At 36.3% G+C, this 22,833-nt stretch overlaps 1 protein-coding gene across 1 annotated transcript; it reads right to left on the reverse strand.

Annotated features, from left to right (window-relative positions):
- Positions 1 to 385: 385 nt before the first annotated feature.
- On the reverse strand, positions 386 to 21,288 carry LOC140158368 (glycosylated lysosomal membrane protein A-like). The gene is made up of 8 exons (XM_072181460.1): positions 21,114 to 21,288; positions 8,441 to 8,725; positions 6,880 to 7,077; positions 5,952 to 6,176; positions 4,871 to 4,975; positions 3,717 to 3,878; positions 1,886 to 2,001; positions 386 to 1,055 (listed from the first exon to the last, which is right to left on the reverse strand). The coding sequence occupies exons 1-8, from the start codon at positions 21,243 to 21,245 to the stop codon at positions 860 to 862; spliced, it is 1,419 nt and encodes a 472-aa protein (XP_072037561.1). The 5' UTR covers positions 21,246 to 21,288; the 3' UTR covers positions 386 to 859.
- Between the last annotated feature and the right edge of the window lie 1,545 nt (positions 21,289 to 22,833).

Here is a 22,833-nt window from a genome sequence, read left to right on the forward strand (position 1 = left end):
GAAGATATTTCTAACATCTTTCACAGGGGTAGTGTGGATTTCAACTGGAATAACCAGTCTGATCCTATCAGGCCTAAGGGTGCAATTGTGAGAATAGGTACAAATCTCATCCAACCAATGCGTTCAACAATCTTGGAAAAATGGTTCTTGGAACACTGGGCACACTTTGACAAAATTTTGTGCAGAGTTTTTCATGATCATGGCAATGATGTATACTGTGTTTATGATGTAGGAATAATCTACAACAATGATTTACTCTTTCCCTCTCCCAATCAATCAATCAATCAATCAATCAATCAATCAATCAACCAATCAATCAATCAATCAATCAATCAATCAATCAATCAATCAATCAATCAATCAATCAATCATTCAATCAACCAACCAACCAATCAATCAATCAATCAATCAATCAATCAATCAATCAATCAATCAATCAAAGCAAACTGCTGAAAACATTAGCATTTCTCAACATTGCACAGGGGAGGGGCAGTTTTCTATGTGTTCCAAGACATTTTTCCATGCTTGTAGGATATATGGATTTCAAATGTAGTATGTTTGGTTACCAAGCAAGCAAGTTGTTGCTGATAATGATCAAATGTCCCAGTCAAATGTACAAAATGGCCTCCTTGGTATAATTGGATCAGATTAGGTAATTGAAATCCATACTCCCCTTATATGAGACATGATCATAATCTCCCAAACAGGGGGTGTGGATTTCAAATGGAGTCATCCATTCAGGTAATCCCACTTGAAATTCACACTCCCTATATGGAAGATTATAGGCATGCCTTCCGTATGTATGGATTTCAACTGGAATAGCCCAATAATGATTCCTATAAACACACACACTTCTTTATTATGAGTTAATTGATGGACTTGCTGGAGCATCATTTAATGGTTCATATTCCGATTGTTTGCTCTTGCTGACTCCAATATAAATTCCTCCAAATAAGATGAGAATTAAAGGTATCCCAAGGCCCGCCGAGATGATGATGATAATTGCTAGGGAGACCTTCTCCTCTGGTGGTTTGCCGTATCCTATTGACATGGTCCTGAAAAGAAATAGGTGAGAAAATCACATATCAAAATTAATAACATTATGAAGAGAGGGGGTAAGAAGATTTGGCTGAAGGGAGATTCGAACAGGCAACCTCTTGGATTGTGAATCCAGTGCTCTAGCATATGAGCTATCCCTGTGTGGAAGATTAAGGTCATGTCTTCCATAAGGGGTGTATGGATTTCAACTGGAATAGCTTTATGATATCCCTATGTTTCACCTCTAGTTTGGAAGTGACGTAGGTGCATATTTTCGCTAGTTGCGGGGCCAAATCCGCATACCAACCTTATTTCACAGAGCGTATAATATGCATACAAAGTCTAGAGAGCATATTGTGAATCAAAACGGCTTGTCAAATATGGACCAACCAACAAGTGGGTCGATCAAATAGTTAAAGCAATAATGTGCTATATTTGCATTCTAAATAGATTTTATTTTTGACCCCAAATATTATTGGTTTTCACTATCAGATATGTGCTCTTCGAGGTAAAACAGAGAAATCGCTATTTCATTAAAGCACCTATATCGTCCATTGTGTATCAATGTGCTGGCATTATTATAAAGGCAATTTTACTGTAATTAAAGCATTCAATCATTGGGTATTATGATCATGCAAAAAGTAGAAATTAAAACAAAAATTGAGGGCATTGCTGTGAGCAAATCACATATGGCTTTAAGAAAGAGCCCTGGTATACTGGGAAATAGACAGGCTTGTGTATAAAGAGAGTCTGACTGACATCCAGAATGACAGATGGATATAGCAGCCTGATAGCGTAGTTTTAGGGAAACTTTATCGAGATGATTTACAAGATCAAAAAAACTTACCAACTACTATAGTTAGTTTTTGTGTAGAAGCCATCTCCAGACAAACCAAATGACACATTAAGGCCTGCCTTGTGTAGGGAGCTTACATCACGGTAGTAAGCATGGGCTATACTCCACTTATATCAAGACGATTTACAAGATCATAAAAACTTACCAACTACTATAGTTAGTTTTTGTGTAGAAGCCATCTCCAGACAAACCAAACAAGAGCACCACTGGTGCTGTAGCTCATTTGTTATGGGTTATGGTCAGGAATACCATGCGTAGCTATGTATAGCCATGCATAGATATGTATAGCCATGCATAGCTATGTATAGCCATGTATAGCTATGTATAGCCATGCATAGTATAGCCATGCATAGTTATGTACAGCCATGCATAGCTATGTATAGCCATGCATAGCTATGTATAGCCATGCATAGCTATGTATAGCCATGCATAGCTATGTATAGCCATGCATAGCTATGTATAGCCATGCATAGCTATGTATGGCCATGTATAGCCATGCATAGTTATGTATAGCCATGTGTAACCATGTCATAGCCATGTATAGCCATATATAGCTATGTATAGCCATGTATAGCCATTTATAACTATGTATACAGGGCTGCCAACTTTGAAAAAAAAAAACACATTTCAGTATTCTCAAACCTCAAAATCACCATAGTGATCAAGCACAAATCAGCATTTTGAAAATATACTTGCAGTTCTCAAGATATTTATTTATTCAAGGCATTTATTTATTTGTACCTTTTGCTTGTCGAGTATCCTTTGATTTTATTTTGTTTAATACAGTTTTGTTCACAAGTATATTTAATGTCTTGGATGCACCATTGGATAGATGAGTGCCACTGATGTAAAAGCAATTTCCAAATAAAAACTTGAAACTTAAAAACTACAACACTTTCATGGTAAATGAAATAAATAAATAAATAAAATTTTGCACACACATCTAATTTTCCTGACTTCATATTTCAAACAAGTGCTCCCTTCAATCTTCAGAACAGGGAAAGGCCACTAGCCTAGTGTTTACCCCAGCACTTCCCTGTTCAGACTTTCTGTTTGTCTGTTTTGTAATGTCAGAGAGGGGTTGTCATGGTCCCATATACTGATATACTAGGCCAGTGCCAGTCAAAAGGACATTTCACCTGTGTCCTTGAGTAAATGTTTACATAACTAATTGGGTCAAGATGTGTGATATAAAGTGTAAATGAGTGAGATGTTTGTTCATAGTCAGGATTGCCAACCAACAATTTGGTAGCCCAATTAGTTCTGATTTGGGAGAATTTGAGACACTATTTGCTCATGGCTCGTGCACAGAAGTAAGGGCCTATAGACTGCACAAGCCCAATTGGTGCTAATAGCAACACTGAAAAGCAGACATTGTAGCCGCACTGAAACAGTAAAGTTCAACCATCTCTTTTACAAAGTCGCACGATCAAGGAGTTTGTACAGTGTTTGTAATATGAAAAGCACCACAAACAGTCTGCATAGGAGACTATTCCATGAAACTAGGTAAACTTTTCGTAAGAAAATGCTCCAAAAATGATACTTTCCGTCCGAATTTTCCTAGCTAAATAAGTAACAATCATGAACAATCATGCAAAGATCGCTCCCTCAAATTACTAGCTCCATTGCTCAAACGATGTAGCAAGAGAAAGTAAAAAACATAGACAAATTTAGACTACGGCTATAGTTCATTTGCTGGTGCAAATGAGCTAATGACACATTAAGGCCTGCCTTGTTTGTGTAGGGAGCTTACATCAGGGTAGTAAGCATGGGCTACACTCCACTTATATCAAGACGATTTACAAGATCATAAAAAAACTTACCAACTACTATAGTTAGTTTTTGTGTAGAAGCCATCTCCAGACAAACCAAATGACACATTAAGGCCTGCCTTGTGTAGTGAGCTTACATCAGGGTAGTAAGCATGGGCTATACTCCACTTTGGTTGAAAATAGTTGGTTGTATTAACACCATAGTTTTTGGTCTGCAATTAAAAATTTATCCATGGAAAATCTGAATTTTTATAAGAATCACATGCTGCAAAGAAAATGATATCCTATAAACAAGTCCTTTCATGGGGGGGGGGTCAAAAGCCTGATTGTGTTTTTAAAAGCTAGTTAAAATACTGGTCAAAGTTGACCTTTTGGGTTGGAATTAGCCACATTTCATACTTGTGTTACAGGGAGGGGGAGGGAGGAAGGAGGGAGAGGAGGGAGGGAGGGGTCAGCTTCCTAATGAATGGACTTTTATTTATAGGATGTCATCAAACTTTTGGTATGTACCTTAGTTGAAGTCATATCAGATTTATGCAAGCTGGGGTGCATTTCACTAAACTCTACGAAGCTTCGTAAGTCTCAAAATCGTTTGCTACTTAGGACAAGTCGTAAGTTCCATTTCACTAAACTTACTTACGAATGGTATCCTTCGTAATAGGGATTACTACAGAGACCTAGTATTAAGTAACTTTGCGAACGGTTACTTGTGAGTTAAGAAGGGTTAATAATTTTGTAGTTTTCCGTAGTTTCTATGAGCATTCAATACAGAGTGTCTAATTTCATTATTTAAAAGTATCTCTGACGGTACCAGTAGCTATCCCCAAATAAAAATTAATCACAGAATTATAGAAGGAGAACCAGGACTCCCTATACTGCCACATACAATCGTGCCGTCAGCCTTGGGGATAAAATTGGGGAGTATTCGGGTCCTTGCCGACTGTGCGCGGAGACAAACAAAAACAATTCTGCGTCTCATCTGAAGCATCTTGGCACTCACATGCAGATCGCATCAAGTGCGTCTCTCAAATGCACCTAACATCCATGTCGTGCTTGGATGACAACAAATGCCTCAAGCCCATTTCGAGGGAAACCGAATACCCCAATTTTTGCTCCATGCCTGTATCAAGGTGGTGACGGAGTCCAGATTCTCCTTCTCTAATTCTGTGAAATTAATAGACTCAAGTGCCTTTGCTTCACTTACCTGTACTGCATTACTCATAGCTTTCTTCACATCGTTATATGTCACTGGTTTCCACTGAGAGAAACTACCTAGTTTACTTGAACTAGGAACCTTCAAATTATAAATCTATAAAAGACAAGCACAACAAATGAAAAGTTGATTTTGAATGAATTTATTCAATATTCAATAAGTTAACAGCAAATAAGATCACAACATCTTATATATGTTTCCAAGTAATTATTGGTCCTGACAGAACAAACGTATTGCATACAATGCAATTGTACTAAACATGTGCACAGTATACAATGGTCACATGTATGCTTCTGGGTTCTGGATATGCATGTACTTGCCATACCGCTAGGGCCAAGAATTACTTGAAATATCTATAATTAAACAGCAGGACTGTAATTTGTTCAACTTGTAATTTTGGTGACATTCATAACATTGTGGATTGATAGAGAATGGTGTTCGTACAGTTTTGGGGAAGCACTTTAACGATAAGAGCACATTGTACATTGTATTACAGGTGCCTACTTTTCAAATTTTTTACAAGTGTAAGTTGGGACTTTTATTTATTTCAGCATTAACAAAAATGGAATCATCTTCGCCTATTCTACTTGAACAAAGTATAGGGCTTCAGTTAACACAACACATGATTGTGGGGTCAAGAGGTTACTATGACAGAACACTATTAGGGTTTGTAACTGTTCGGTATTGTTGGCCTATTCCATTTAAATCTGCTATACCCCTGTGGAAGATTTAAGAGAAGTCTTCCACAGAGGGAGTATGATTTTCAAATGGAATTGGCTTGGGTTAATTATATTGAAACTCATACTCCTCCTGTATATCGCATTACCTATATATCTTCAACAAGGGAGTATGTTTTTCAAATGGAATTGGCTACATGTAGGGTTAATCATTTTGAAACCCATACTTCCCCTGTATATCATATAATCTATATCTTCCACAACAGTAGTGAGTATTTTGAATGGAAGTTACCCAATTGTCTATTCTATTTTATACCCATACTCCCTCTTTGGAAGAGTTAAGCTAAATCTTCTACAGGGGGTGTGTGGCTCTCAAATGGAATAGCACAACTTACCAAAAACACTGATGGTGTGTATTCATCATCAATTGATTTTGTCTGTTTTAATGTCACATCTTCTGTTGTCTGCTGATCATGTAGTACAAGTAACTCAATAGCAAATCTACTCTGTTTATAATGCAGCCCTAGATTGTCTAGTATTAATTCTATCTGGCTTGTGTTGGCGGTAGACTGCAGGTGGGGCAAGTCGCTGCTACGTCCAGATTTATTGAAAGCTTGGAACTGAAATATGAATTGAAAAAATTGAAAATATACATTATATACACACAGAAGGAATGCATTATTGCAATATCCCTCTTATTAGTCTGTGAGAACTTGGTTGTGAGCGAAAGTTGACTAGCATGAAAGGTATGACTAGCATTGTTTGATTTTATGTTGATGTCCAAGGTATATAGAATAAAAATCTAACAGGTACCCAGTGGGCACCCTTTATGCATTCCGAGATATCCAAGGTTAAACTTTACATAAAGAATTGTGCCCAATTCAACAGGATTTTATTTATTTCAACAATTTTCAACTGGAATTTAACATAAAATTAGCAACAATTCCAGCGGATTTAATATAAAGAACTGGAATTGAGATGGCAATGGAATCTTCCACAGGGGTATGTGAATTTGACATGGAAAAGCCCATTTCCTTGTCTGTTTAGTCATCCAAACCCAGCAATAGGCAATTAAGATATTCCAAATCAGAGGGGTTCATGTGGTGAATTGCCAGCTGAAATTGGTTGCAAAGTTGAAAATGTTTCGAAAGGTTGACCACAGAGTCCTGAGTGGTCAGACTTTCAAGAAATGAGGTCATATTACACAAAATGCTGTGAGCCCTTGTATTAGATCCCATACTATGTCTTCAGACAATGTAAGGTGGTTGAAAACCACAGCTAAAGAGAACCAGCTAGCATAGTGCATACCATAGCAAAGCTTACCTTGAGTGAAAACGTAGCATTTGTCCCTAAATCTGCATCTTTTGCATTTATTGATGTGAAATCACCACAGTGGGTAGAGTAATTGAGGGTTTTATTTGAGTCTTGCCAATGAAGGTCTTCCAGTAATGTTGCTCTTGTCACATTTGGATATGCTTGACTAAGGTCAGCCATGTCTTTAGTGTCATTATACTCAATTAACTGAAAGAAAAAAACATAGACCATGATACTAGATGTACATTTTCCCCCATATTTAAGGTAAAGTATTGATCCTAGATGGAACTGTAATTTGGTTGCTACAAGAACTTCAAATCAACTATTTGTTAGTGAATATTTGGTGGCTAATACTTTTCATCGATAAACATTTGTTAAAAAATAAAAATGACTTGAACAGATTTGAATCAAGAAAGTATATATGACACTGAATAAAAGTCTTTATAAACGAGACCATCCTAATAACTTTCTCTTTGTGATGATTGCTAGTGACCTGCCTCTACTGTTATTTACACATCCTCTTTTGCCTGGTCAATGTACTTTCAGTGGCTTTTCACCCTTTATTTTATGAATAGAGCTGGTCTCCACCTTTTTATCCCCAGAAAAAGAAAAATTAGATCTTTTTGAAATGTGAGATTTTTAAATTTGTTTACAACTTTTGAGCAATTCATTCATTGGATGCTGTGTCTTATTTACTTTGTTTTTACTCTTCTCCATTGCTAGTGTGACACAGTTGTCTTCCCATCAGATAAATTCTTTAGTTCCCACCTCCCTTCTGGTCAGTTGGAAAAAATTCTGCCAAGTTTTTTTTTTTTAAGTGTGGCCTTGTGTGGGTAAGGATTTTGCATTAAACTCAAGTTGATACTCTCACATTTGATGTGTGTAGCACAACCCATTAAGGGGTGGGGTATGAACGTTTGGGCAGTATTTATTGTGGGACATTAGAGCACATCAGACATATCGAATTGCATTCTGAAAACGAAGTATGTCCTTCTGATATCAAATAATTTTGATTTTTGAAATTAGCAATGTAATACACATTTTATGGCAAATGATTAAAATTGATATTTTTGATATTTAACAGTACTCAAAGTAAACTTTATAAATCTGATGATTTATACTTAAAGTGTATATGTAGACGGGATAAAAAGCCGACGATCAATTGAAAATTTTGACCTTTTCATTATTGAAGATATGGATTTTTTCCCCAAAACACCAAAAAAAATTAGGTCTTTTTGGGAAAAAATCCATATCTTCAATATGAAAGGTCAAAATTTTCAATTAATCGTCGGCTTTTCCTCCCAACTACATACACTTTAAGAATATATCATTACATTTATAAAATTTACTTCGAGGACTGTTATATATAAAATATGTGAAAAATATCAAATTTTAATAATTTGTCATAAAATTTGTATTATATCGTGAATTTCAAAAAATGAAAATTATTTGATATCAGAAAGACATTCTTCATATTCAGAATGCAATTTGATGTCTGATGTGCTCTCATGTCCCACAAAAAATTCCAGATCCCTGAAGGTACATGTAAATAAATACACCATGCACTTACCTTCCCAAAAACAAATGCCACAGAGTACAAAACATCTGCTTCTGGAAACATCAATGCTTGAGGTTCTTGACCCATTAACTTGTCCCAGTCCACAGTTAGGCTGGCTTTATTCGTAGTTCTGACCAGCAACACACCCGGGGCCCCTATTGAGCTCCATAGGTAGTGTAATGTATCATCCGGACCTTTCGCTATGACATGGACTAGATTATTATATGAACCGTTTGAGTTCTCAGTTGGATTACAAGCTGTCCTGTTACCACACTGTTCATTGTATTTGATTGTAATCTGCAGGGAAACAAAGAAAGGAATAAATATATTTTGAAAAACATCTCATGTAATTTCTGAATCACTGATGTGTTGAGTTATCAGCTAACATTAAACATTAAACAAAAGTACCGTATTGGTCCGAGTATAGTCCCACCCGTTTTTTAGTCGAATAATCAATTTCAAAAAAAAAAAAATTTTAAAGTTTTTTAATATGAAAATTGATAATTTGTATTCATGTCATACTCTATTAATGATTTCAAAATGCATTGAATTTGAATACATTTTGAAATCATTAATAGAGTATGACATGAATACAAATTATCAATTTTCATATTAAACTTTTTTTTTAGGTCAACCATGAATGATCCTAGCATCTAGGTCTAGGTCAAGGGACACTCCAAAACCAAAAAAAAAAAAACTTAAAAAAAAAAAAAACATTTTTTTTTTTTACAATTTCTGGAATTTTTCAAAAATGGGGTGGGACTATACTCAACGATGGGACTATACTTTCGGACGAATCGGTAATATATTTTTTGTAAGAAATCGTCATAAGAATAAATTTGTCTTCCTTGGCCTACTTGGGGCTGGTCAATCTTTCCTGACTGCAAGTAGGCCAAACTTTTTCAAATATGAAGAGCTTATTCAGTAGCGTATACAGCCCTTTTTAAACGGGCACACGCCCCCGGGTATCAAAATAAAGAGAAGAGAAACTGGAGAAAAAAGAACGCCTGTATGCATGCAATTTTGACAAAATTAATCTCATAAGTATTTGACCATTACTGCTCTTAAAAAAAGTGAATTTAGGCGCGCTTTATGCAAATTTGTTCCAATTTAAACCATATTTGACCATAATATATTATGTTTACACATTTCACGATCCTTTCTTAGCTCACCAAGAAATCTCCCCGTTACGGAAGTTCTGTATACGCGCCTGTTATTTCCAAACCGTGTCAAGTCCACAAACACATGTTTCTGATTTACCTGTGCGATATTGCTATGGGTTGTGATGCTATATGTATTATAATTTCAGTTGGATGCACCATTACAAAGCAAACAGTGGATGGATGCATGGTAACAATACTGTGCGAGGCATTTGATTCCCAAATGAGAACAATAGTCTGCATATTGTTACGCAGCATTGTTGTGGTAAATAATGTCTTGTTGATGGTACAACCCATTGTTGCTAATGTCAAACTTGTCAAAGTACATGTAATTGTGATTGTATCACACAAGTATGAGAAACATGTGGTTTTGGACTAAACACGGTTTGGAAATAAGCTGTTCATATGTTTACGTTGGTAGTAAAGTATGAAGCTGGCCCAGGTCATGGAAAGACGGGTATCCTTCTGAGCCCACATTCTTTCTTTGTATTGATTCTGGTAAACTCTAGTACGTCACCCTTGCTTCTGCATACGTTGCATGGGTGTAATGGGTGGAAGTACCAAGGACTGGTGCAGTGAGTGAACGGGGTGACTGGTACAATGTCTAGCACATACCAATCAACACATCCTCTCACGGCAACTTCTTTGGTCATGTCCACACATTGCACCCATGCAATGATGCAGGGTCCCTGACCATCACGTGCATGCACAGGGACCAGAGTGAATCACCAGAGTTTGGCCGACAAATAAGTTTCAGCTCAATTTTATTATTTATTCATTCTGTGTTTATACAATCAATTGTGTTTTTCAATCAACAATTAAAAGATATTGTGTTTTATTATTCTATAGTGTTAGAAATAGAAAGTGTGTTGTTACTTACAAATATATACCTGTCTGTATGCCATGTCTTCACTTTAATTTTAAGGATAAATCAACCTTAACTAAATATTAATCATGCTACACCAACCCCAAGCCCTCATATTTGTAAGAAAGCCACCAGATTTGAAATCAATAAATTTCTGCGAGAAATAAATCACATACCTCCCAAATTGTGTGTTTCCATATCTTTGAATATGCATGAGGCAATCACCTGTCAACATTATGTTATCATCAAGTTCATCAGTATTCCATTGATATGATAACTAGTGTTATATATAGTGTTTGTTTGCATTGTCTACCATTCAAAGTACCTATATTAAGGCAAGGCAAACAATTATTTTTACCTTTCTTTTAAAAGTAGTTCAGGTCCCTGGGTTCAGTGGACTATGCCATAGTCGATTTTTGAGAAATACAAAGTATGCCATTAAGGTTAGACAAAGAAACATAAAAACGTATAAAAGAAGTATAAAGTTGTTCTCTAATATCAAGTTTTCTCAGCAATTAAATATCGCAGTGAGATAAATAATGGTGCATTGTATGTAGCTTTACATTATCTTTGTGTTGTGTGTAAATACAAATTTCTAGAATCCGTTTGAAAATACTTTGTTTCTATCCTTTTTACGAACCATGTAAACGAGACCAAAAATGCATTCCATGCTATTATTTTTAAATGTTTTCCCTGTATAAAACCACAACTCCTTTCTCCTTTTTTGTATTTTCAATTTTAGACGCTCGTTTTTGGGGAACATTTTGGAGAATCGTGTATGAGAAAAAACTGGTTTGTTAAATTATCGATTAATTACGGCACATTAATTTAGACATCTAAGTACCAGACATTATTTCTCAACTTTCTGCTAATCGCTATCCCATTTTATTTTCACTCGAAATTGAAGCTAGTTTTGCAAAAAACAAGGTTTTTCGCCATCAGTTCGTCCAAAATGTCAGAGCCGACATGCATGTTTATTCTAAGAGCCATTATGCGGATATGATTGTAATCCCTTATTGCATCAAATAATAATTATATAGCCCCTTTGAGATCAAGCAATTGTGTAAGTTGATTCGTGGCCGAGTGGTTAGGTCATTGGACTATGAATCTCCTATTAATCATTTCTTGTGGGTTTGAGTCCCCGTTTGGTTCAATTTTTTTTTCTCATTTTCTTCATTCCTTCCCTCTTTTCTTTCTCTTTTTTCCTTTCTTTCTTTCTTTTCTTTATTAATTTTTGTTCATTTCTTTCTGCTAATCGCTATCCCATTTTATTTTCACTCAAAATTGAAGCTAGTTTTGCAAAAAACAAGGTTTTTCACCTGGCTGGCACATGCTCTGTATTCCAAAGATCATTGCGGAAACTCGAGGGCCAGTTCACTTGATCATCAGAATGGGGTCACTCCTGCTCAAGCCATTAACCCCCTCATGATGTACATTGTAGCGTCATAGGAGTACTTTCCACCCCCCCCCCTCAATTTGAAAATTTAGAAAATCAAAATTGGCGCCGGGTGCACGATTTCTCTATGCTGAGAGAGGCTGAATATTGCGCATGCTCAGAGGCTCAGGTAAGGAATAAACACATACCTAGCTATGGAAAGCATGGCCATGGAAGCGGGGGCAGAGGGGATTGCCCCCCCACTTTTTTAGCAAAGAGAAGAAGGGGGGGAAGATGAGGAAAGGGAGAAGAGAAGAAAAGGGGAAACAGGAGAAAAAGAGAAAAGAAAAGAAGGAGAGAAAAAGTTAAATTGCACGTAATTGCGTAGGCCCAAGCCTAAACACCGCACAGTCGGGTCAATCGGGTAGGTCCTATAATATATAGGGCTAGGCATGCGATTATAGGCATTACTTGAAGGCGGGTCCTCTTCCTAAAGCATATGAAAATTACTGTGGGTCCGCTGATATGCAGGGCCCGTCGTCACATTTGGTCACCAAAGTCAGTATTAAGCCAACTTCAACATCGATCCATACATAGTCTTGCAAAGTGGACTTGTTTGTGTAGGCAGGGTCTTAGCTAGCCACCCATCTGGCCGTCTACTAGTTTGCTCCTTGCTCCTGACAGATGCTATATTATAAATTGTATGTTTTGAGAAGCTAATTGACCTTTTTAGTAGACACATCTTGTAGAACAAGGCCATATCAGCACATATTTGAACTCTTTGAACCCCCAATGGGCTATAGATGTCTGGTAAAGTAGGCCAAATTAGGACAGATGATTTTATTCAAATGACGGGCAACCCTCAATTTCTAGCTAAGCCCTGTGTGTAGGCCTAACATTTAAAATTTTTAAAGCAATGATTTAAATAGTGTAAATATGATGCACCAAATAGCTTCACTTGGACCTTCATTTTGCAAAATTTTCTAACTTCTCAGGGGGATCCCCCCCCTCAGACAACAAGATAACAAGTGTCCATTTTCGCTTCTGCTTTCGAGATTAGACTTATGCAGATGATACACAGATGTATCTAGTTCTACATCCTAGTGAACGCGAGTTTGTAATCCCGCGTCTGGAGCTCTGTCTTCGTGAAATCAAGGCATGGACAACGGCTAACAGGCTTGTTCTGAATGAAGACCGAGCTACAATGCTGGCCATAAGTGTTGGGACGGTTTGATAGGGTAATGTAAATAAGCCCCCCCACTCCCCCCGTTCAATGTTGAATCCTACTTTTTTTTTTTTTTTTTGGTCACACAGCGCCTAGTGGCACCCAACATTGATTGGTGGGGAAGGGGAGGATTGGGGTGTTAGGAAAGGCTTTAGGCTTGTCACCAAAGAAACCTCCATTTTATCACGTTAACAATAACGGAAATAAGGCCATAATATAGTGTACGTTTTCCGTAAGTGTCCCAACACATTTTGGCCATGGTTGTATTTGAAAAGTTGAAAAAAAATCATCTAATTTCAGTTTTTTGCTTATAACTCAAAAAGTAATTATGATATTGACACCAAATTTGGAGCAGTAAGAGATCCTATAATTATGCTTGACCACAAAAAATATAAATGGCTACATTTTAAATTTAGGGACTGGTCACTTAAAAGTCTTAAAGCCATATTTTTGGCCATGTTGAAGTTCACTATTAAGTCACTTTAACTGTCAAAAGTTAGGTTTTAAAATGACAAATTATTGTTTCCACCAATTAAAATCTTATATTAAAGTTATAGAAGAAAATAAAAGTTATCACAACATCTCGTGATCAAAAAACAAATAAAGGAATCGAACCCATGCACACTTGTTTTTCCAATTTAATGCTGTCTACCTCAATTGAAGTAACGGAGCAAATCAACTTGTTAGCATTAATTTAGACTACATACAATAATGGATGAACAAGTACAGTGTGTTAGCTCAGTTGATGCTCTGCTTTTATTTGTGATCTTATTTATGAAAAAAAATCCTACACATTTTCATTTCAACAGAAATTCAGTGATATGAGAAATTATTTATTTTAAAAAGAAAGCAAAAAAAAATAAAAAATTAAATAGTTAGGAATTGAACTCGGACTTTTTGAGTACAAGACAGACAACTTATCAACTGAGCTAACATGTTCAAGTGACTCGTAAACTGAATCAAGAGATAGTAGTGATTCTCTTTTATTATAGTACATACCGTGACATGAACTCAAGCATGTCCGCATTCAGTCTCGTTCCTAAAGTAAGACTAATCATGAAATTTAAATATATTGTATGGACTTTGTATTAAGGATGCGACGGTAAACCAACGAAACACCATCATGACCATACACACATGAATGCATCCCATCGATAAACCATTGCTATAAAGTCTGATCATAGTCAATTGCTTTTATTCTAAGAATACGGTGGTATATCGTGGATTCATGGCGTTATGTTTTACAAATCGACACAATATTTTCACAACAATATGGATTACCGATATGATCATTTCAGAAATTCAACTTATTTAGCACAATATTGTCAATTTAAATATCATGATTAATTTGACACTTGTCAATAAACAAAACCATACGAACACCAGTGGTCTCCGATAGCTCAATTGGTTAGCGGCTGGTCATCTCCAATAGACAGCGCCGGGTTCGACTCCATCCAATTTTTATTTTTGTTATAATTATTTCGTGACAATTATCTTTCAAATTACTTTGCAGACGAACACACTCCTTTTTTCAAATAAAATGCAAAATGTCACTATTATGGGCATTTATTGTGGCTTCTTAGTATTATATACTGCGTTTGTTGTGTTATATAGGTAATGTTGTATCATGAAGATCATTCACCTTTTGTTGTAACTTATCTCTAAATCATGAACTATTATATTTACTAGTATTCATCCTTAAAATCGGCATGACCTATGCTGAATCCATGAATCACGGATACCAAAAATAATGTATATGCTTTGACCTGCTAATTTGCATCAAACAAAATGACCACAAAAATAATTAGAGTTTTACATACTAATTTAATGATTTTGGTGGTTATTTTGTTTTTATGCAAATTAGAATGTCAAAACATTACAATTATTTATGGTATCCATGATTGTTGGATTCAGCATACTCAAATTGACTTTAAAAACATAGATACCGTTTTTTTTTAAAAAATGCACCTAAGACTTCTATTTCTCAGCAGGAAGTCGACTAGTCTAATAGGATATGAAGGTGAATAGTCAATGATGTTTGCTATCTTCTGAAGATGAAATTCTGATTTAGGAATTATGTGTAATGTTATAATAATTACTCTTTTTATGTGCTATGTTATTTTTCAAGCGTAAGTTTCTTTGAAAGCGCTTTAATAGATTTCAGTCATAAGACGTAATTTAAGCCCACTCCTGCCGACTATAATTATATTTACACGATATACTTGTTGCAAATACCACATACGTTTTTGATGCAAACGATGACAATTATTAAAGTTTGTTATTTAGTCTAAAAATTAGCTTTTTTTAATTTAAGTATTATTTTTTGTCCAAAGTCACTCTTTTAAAAGACTTCAATCAATTCCTGTCAACAAATATTATGTATTTCTGGCGACTAAATCACTACTCTTTCAAAATAAAACGTCATTTTATTCAAAATACGTAGTTCACGTAGGCTAATAATGTACAGCACGCCCTGTAAAATACATGATATTGCATATAAAAAGTGACCGTATTGTTATATCACGAGAGGAAAATCCAATAGTTTTTATATAAGTGAAAAAATAAACAGTTTCTCCATTTTCATGTAAAATTTGATGAAAATCCAAGCTATGGTTGAGGAGATATGGGCCAAAACACACATTTTAAAATTGGATTTTTGTAGCTTAGAGACAATGCTGGCCATAAGTGTTGGGACGGTTTGATAGGGTAATGTAAATAAGCCCCCACTCTCCCCGATCAATGTTGAATCCTACTTTTTTTTTTTTTTTTTCCTAGTGGCACCCAACATTGATTGGTGGGGTAGGGGGAGGGGTGGGGTGTTAGGAAAGGCTTTAGGCTTGTCACCAAAGAAACCTCCATTTTATCACGTTAACAATAACGGAAATAAGGCCATAATATAGTGTACGTTTTCCGTAAGTGTCCCAACACATTTTGGCCATGGTTGTAGTCCACATCAGCTCAAAATTTGTCAAGTCTCTGCCCTTTCCCAAAATTACAATGGATACATTGGAAATTGACATATCAACATCTGCCAGAAAGCTTGGTGTTGTTTTTGACAAGTCATTGGAAAGATCATGTCAAGAACTTGGTCCGCGCAGCAACTTTTGCGATCTACCGCATTGGCAAATTACGACATTACCTTGATCGCCCATCAGTTGAACGTTTAGTACACGCGTTTGTGACTTCGCGGCTAGATTTGTGTAATGCTCTGCTGTACGGCCTCCACGAGAAAGAAATTTCAAAGATTCAAAGGGTGCAAAATACAGCTGCTAGACTTGTCACTAGGTGTAAAAAGCAAGAACATATGAAGCCTGTTCTCAGGGATCTTCACTGGCTAACCGTGCAACAGCGAATCAGGTATAAGGTTGCCTTGCTTACATTCAAAGCTCTGCATGGTACAGCGCCTACATATATCGCATAATATCGGCGAGCTAGTTGAGGAGCACAAGCCAAGAAGGGCCCTGAGATCGGCTTCTGAGGTGCGCCTATGCCCTCCTAAGTTCCCCCAAACTAAGTTTTATGGTGAAAGGGCTTTTGCTGTGGCAGCACCTACTATATGGAACAAGCTCCTCTGTAGAATATGTGCAATTTCTAGTCAAAGTGCTTTCAAGAAAGGTCTCAAAACACAATGCTGCCTTTTGTTCTTGCTCAATTTTTGTAATCGTTTTTCCAAGATTCTCCTGACAAACTGCACGGCATGAGTTTGAACTGATGTGTTTTTACCTTGTTATTTTACCATTGTACATTTTGCTAACTGTAGTGTTAATTTTTTATCGTAGGTAAATAATTGATTGTAATTTTAGAGTTGTAGTTTAATTTTAGAGTTTTAGAGTTGTATTTTGTTTATCGTGTAAAGCGCCTTGTGGTTGCGTATTTATAATGCCAAAATGGTCCACTAAATCGCTTCAATTTTCAATTAGGTCTTCATTTTCATGATTTTGCAAAAGTTTCTTACTTATCGGGGAACGTCGGAAATACAAGCAATACAAGATACAACCGAACAGGCTTTTCCATACAGTGAACAATAAACAAGAAATGGAATCCAATGTTAACAAGCGACTGATAGCCTATTGTATTGATGCTTTCAGGCTTTAAATGATAGCAAGAAATGGAAATCGCCCCAAAGTGAAATTGATCGCCACATCTTATGGATTCACATTATCCTCCGGCGGAACTGTCAAACTGTCAATTACAATGTCTACTAGTGGACTGGTTTTTAAATCCATCATCATCAAACTAATCAAAACTGTAAACTACAATTTTATCGAAAAAATCAAAAGAAGAAGTACTAAATATTGCTTAGTTTCAATGATGCTTACCGATCGAGTTGCCTTGATGGTGTATTTCCGATCATTTTGCAACGTGCGAGTATCTCCATTAGGCATGGCCCGGTAACCTGGATAAAATTTAACGCAATCGATCGTCCAATCCGAGTTCACCTGAGTGATCATGTGGTTTGCCGAATGAACGGTATCGGTGTCGGAACAAGGATTGTTACTTGTAAACAAATCATTTCGCCGACACGTTTCAAGAAATTAAATTTACGATCTTTTGATAATTAGTTAGGGATCATTTTATTTCAACCTCTGGCGTGCGAGATTGAGAATGTGGGTTAAAGATAAGCCACTATGTGTTCTCATTTTGCAACTAAAATAGGCTTCTCATAAAGCTTAAATTTGCGGGCCATTATGCTGGCCATCCATGTATTTGAAACATGGGGCATATACCAAGCTCCCTCACTACGTTCGGGTCTGTGAGGGTGCTCGACCAGGCATAGGGGGGTACACCCCCCTCACACACACCCCTGCGTAGTGGATACATTTACCAATTTGTGTTTAACACAGTTTATAGGGCTACAATAATATTAAAGGGAAACTTGTTCACAAAAAAGGCTTCATGGACCATCATTTCACAAATTTTAGACTTTTTCAAACTAAAATTTTACACACTAATAGTACTAAAATTGTCCACCAAATTGCTTCAATTAGGTCTTCATTTTCCAAAATTTTCTTACTTCTACGTGCCCCCCGCGTTGCGCAAGCGCGACGAGATGGTCACTCCGCAGCCATTTCTTAAATATATTTTAGTATCACTAAGTATTTTTGCCTCCCCCCTTTTAAAAACCTTACGCGGGCCCATGAAAAGCTTAAAAGTGCTCATTGTAAACTTATTGTCCGTTTTCCTATACTAGCTACACAGTGTGTCTCTAATTGACGCGTGACCTCAGCACACGGCTCTGTGTTGAAGGTAGAGGAAACTTTTTTTAGAACGTTGTCCTGAAGTTATTTTTGCTGAACCATGAAATGGTATCAGCCTATATGAGTGAATGTTACTAGCTTACTTACTTACTAGCTTATATGAGTGAATGTTACTAGCTTACTTACTTACTAGCTTACTAGCTTACTTACTTACTAGCTTACTAACTGACTAACCATTTGGTCTGAAATGGACATATCTCTAAATGCCACGAAGGTATGACCCCATGAGTGGTGTCATATGAAAGAGGAAAACATAAAGAATATAATAAAAATATTTCCAAACGTCAGAGGTCATCCTGGGGTCACAGGGGTCAAAAAGGTCATTTTAACCTAAAATGCTCGATTGAGCTCAAATTTAAATGCAATGATCCTTATGACATTCTAAGCATGTTTAAAACATTTTAACATTTATTTCAGGTCATTAAGGGGTCATAAAGGGGTCAAAGGTCAAGGTTTTCAAAATGCTCCAATTGAGCTGAAATTAAAATGCAATGATCCTTATGACATTGTAAACATTTAAAAAATATTTTTAAATTCATTTAAGGTCATTAAGGGGTCATAAAGGGGTCAAAGGTCAAGTTTTTCAAATTGCTCCAATCGAGCTGAAATTTATATGCAATGATCCTTATGACATTCTAAACATTTTAAAAACATTTTAAGATTCATTTAAGGTCATTAAGCAGGCATGAGAATGATTATCCATGAAAAAACCTGAAGTGTTTGAAAAAGCCTGAAAAAGTGCGTGAAATTGCTAAAAAGGCCAAAACGGGCTGAAATTAAAAGAAAGTGCGGAAATTTGGACAACAAAAAAGCCTGAATTCAGGCTTAAACCTGAAAATTCTCATGCCTGATTAAGGGGTCATAAAGGGGGTCAAAGGTCAAGTTTTCCAAAATGCTCCGATTGAGCTGAAATTTAAATGCAATGATCCTTATGACATTCTAAACATGTTTAAAATATTTTAAAATTCATTTAAGGTCATTAAGGGGCAATAAAGGGGTCAAATGTCAAGTTTTCAAAATGCTTCAATTGAGCTGAAATTTAAATGCAATGATGACAGTGTGGTATAGGCCTACCACAATATACTGCCGAAGCCACATGGTTCAGCTATGGTGCGGTTATCGCTCTTGTTAATTAAATGTCTTAGAAACTCAGATCATCATTTGCAGAAATTTGTTGTGATTACTAATATCTTTTCAAAAAATAAAATAGAGCATGTTTTCAACGTAGTTGTAGGGTTTATAAAACATGTTGTGCAAATCTATCACTCAAGAATCTATGTTAGGCATGTTCACAAAATTTTCAAGTAGGATATTTCACATGGAAATTATTTTGTTTAAAAAGGTAATTATTCATGTATTTAACTTAAAAAATGAGGGGTCAACCATGTCTGTAGGTCAAAAACTAGCGAAGTTATGGGCAAATGTCTGTTTTTAAAAATATGCACTTTTCTGCGGCCATCATTGACAATGCCTTACATTATGACTTACTGTACAAAAAAAGCATGTAATGCATCATTTTTTACCACTTTTTAGACTACGTCGTCAAGTTTCTGGTGTCGAAATTTCAAATTTTTGTATTTCCCTATGGGGATTACACAGTTAAGCCATTGACTGTGAGCTACTGTGGTCCAAACTTTTTGGATTGAATGTCGCCCTCTATAATAAGCAATGTGGACATGTCTATCTATGTACTAAATTGAATGGGGATTTCATGTCTTCCACGGCCTGAAACTTTCTCTGACTTTGCAACAGTGCCACAGGCGAACCATACTTCCGATTCCTTAGAAACTCACATGTCAATCATTATGAGTCCAAAAAGCAATTCTATTGGTCAATGTCTTCAACGTAGTCGCCCTCTTTGTATGAGTGACAGTTTTTCCTAGGTTAGTGGCCATCCCAGCCAACTCAACCAAGTAAGCAGACCAATGCATGACCAGTTATTGATTTATTGACGTCATAATTGGCCAGTTCCTTTGTGATAGGCAAACAGTTATTGATTGGACTAGATCAGTGTTGAGCTAAGAGTTTTTAACCAGGATTAGGGTGATAACAGGAATAATAGACAAAGGGATAGGCATCCTAGTCTGCTGCCCTCTGTTGAAATATGTATCCTAGGTCTAGACAATAGGCGGATTAGCGGCCATTTTGTCTTAGACATGATTTTATTCACGTGTCCTTATACTTTAGTACACAAATATATAAGTATACAGGTTTACAATATTAAAATTATATTTTGAATATACAATATATTCTGTAGTAAATCGATCAAATGACGGTGATTGTTCAGGTATTATATGCTTGATAAAATTAAACTGTCTGACCAGCTAGTATTCTCCTCCGCCGTCAGTGTGATTCCAGACACTCCACGTACGCGGTACCATGTTGTGAAGGCGGAGGAGACTAAAGCTGTATTGACGAACACGCATGCGTTAAAAAATATGTAGCCTAGGTCGAACAATAGCGTGACGTAGTTTCCGGCATTGTTCCTATGCACTTTCACCCTCCTGGTGATAAAAGGTCGAATTTTATTTTACACAGCCATGACAGCTGGATAAGTTTATGATGTCACAAAACAGTTTTCAGTTTTGGCTTTCTTTACTCGAGGGCTTTAATTTGATGGCCATATAAAATGATGCAGTTTGATGGCAAATTTGAATTCACCTTTCATACCATTACCTACTGTCAGTGAGTGTTAAAATCAAACTATGTTTGAGATTGAGGAAAGCTTAAAAATGAATGCTGACAAAATTCAGTAGAATTTAGAAAAACACAATTATCAATAATAATCGTTGGCTCATTTACCGTTCTCTTTGAGCTTGGAGATTCGGCTATTACAGCAGTCAACGCCAGAAAGATCAAAGCAAGAATAACATATTCTCCACTGATTTCTCTACTTCCGCAAAACACAGAATTTTCTCTCCTGGAGGTCGCCATTTTTGATAATGGGCGGTATGTAATACAGTAGGGCTGGGCGCGATACGATATTCGGTTATGATTATGGAATCCCCACCCCTCTAGTCCAGTCCTACACAGCCAGTTTGTGTCAGTACATGTATCGTCGTTCCTTGCAAACAAGTATGTTCGTGATAGCGACATACAGTCTGGCCCGAGACTACCTACCTCAGCAATATTATTTTTTTACTTCATTTTTTTGTAAACACATGATAAAAAATCCCGGTCCCCGCACTCCTTGTATCCGTGGGTATTCATGCTTGTCGGTGAACTTTAAAACCGCTCCCTTTTGCATCTCATTTCGCGAAGTTTTTAGGGGAAAAACACCCCTTTTTTAGCGATTTCGCGAATTATTTGCCCGTCAACAATACCCCTATTTTCGCTAAAACGCGAAATATATTTCTAATATACCATTTTCTGGCAGTAACACGTAGGCTGCTTGATGAAAATACCCTTTTTTGTCAATTTCGCGAACACATGGTTTGAAAAAACACCCCTTTTTTGTGTGTTTCGCGAATCGCGTTTCTTCATCTAAAAACACCCCTTATTTCGCGAAATTTTCGACGAGCATGAATACCCGCGGATGCACGGAGTGCGGGGACCTGGTAGAAAATAAAGCAAAATTCAAAATGTGGCTTTCCTGTTTCGTTTGTATTAATCTTGACACTAGGCTCTAGACATAGGCCTATAGGCCCTAACATTTTCCCTTTTTTTACTTTAAAAAGTCATAATATTTAGTCCAAAACTGGCTTTTGGAAAATAAAGACAATATTCAAAAAAGAATATAAAAAAAAAGTTCCTGGAATGTAGTGTCTAAATTGCAAAAAACACACAAAAGCCAAATTTTAGATTTTTCCTTTTCAATGGTGCGTTTATAAAAATGTGAAGCAAAAAAGGAGTTTGTGATTTTCTCCTAAATTGGTGTATTTACACCAAGTCTGTGTTTATGAAGAGTTCCAACGGCTGCCTTGTGTCACATTTTCTGGTATGTTTTTACATTTTTAAAGTTTAAATGACATTTAACGATTGGAATGGATATGTTTGTAACTCTAGCTTATTCACGAATTATTTTCAATATCATTTTGTCCCCTAAAATTCTCCTATGCCAGGTTTGAAAATGGCTGCCATTGGACTTAATGCCTTTTGGAACAAACAATTTTTTTAAATATATTTATTGTTTTCTTCTTCACACAAAATCTGTGTCTTTAGATTTTTTGAGTAGTTTCCATTCCAAAAATGAATTATTTTCTCTCATTATTTGCCTCCTATTTTGCTCTCTTTAGAAGATCTATAGCAAAAAAAGATCTCTGGTAGTAGTGATGGGACTAAAATAGAGAGACAAAATTGCAAAAGGTCACTTATGTAGTAGAATAGTGGAATAATTCGAAAAGCGGCGGGGGGCTATATTAAGAATTGCCACAAAATGCAAAATAGCTCAAAATGTATGAATTATAGAAGAACCGCACTAAATACATGTACCGTCTTCAGTAGGTAGCAACAAATAAATAAAATAAACAAATTATACCAAAAGGCTTTCCTAACCATGCTAACATACCTTCTGAAATTGAAT

The sequence above is a fragment of the Amphiura filiformis genome, chromosome 8 (assembly GCF_039555335.1).
Source record: "Amphiura filiformis chromosome 8, Afil_fr2py, whole genome shotgun sequence".
In the NCBI taxonomy this organism is placed as follows: Eukaryota; Metazoa; Echinodermata; class Ophiuroidea; order Amphilepidida; family Amphiuridae; genus Amphiura; species Amphiura filiformis.

What these genes read in the sequence shown, in the direction of transcription:
- LOC140158368 (XM_072181460.1), bottom strand. Translation starts at nt 21,245, where the DNA reads ATGGCGACCTCCAGGAGAGAAAATTCTGTGTTTTGCGGAAGTAGAGAA. An exon ending in CTCCAAGCTCAAAGAGAACG is followed by an intron (nt 8,726 to 21,113) that starts GTAAATGAGCCA and finishes GTTTCCCTGCAG; the next exon opens with ATTACAATCAAATACAATGA. An exon ending in ATGCTACGTTTTCACTCAAG is followed by an intron (nt 6,177 to 6,879) that starts GTAAGCTTTGCT and finishes TTCATATTTCAG; the next exon opens with TTCCAAGCTTTCAATAAATC.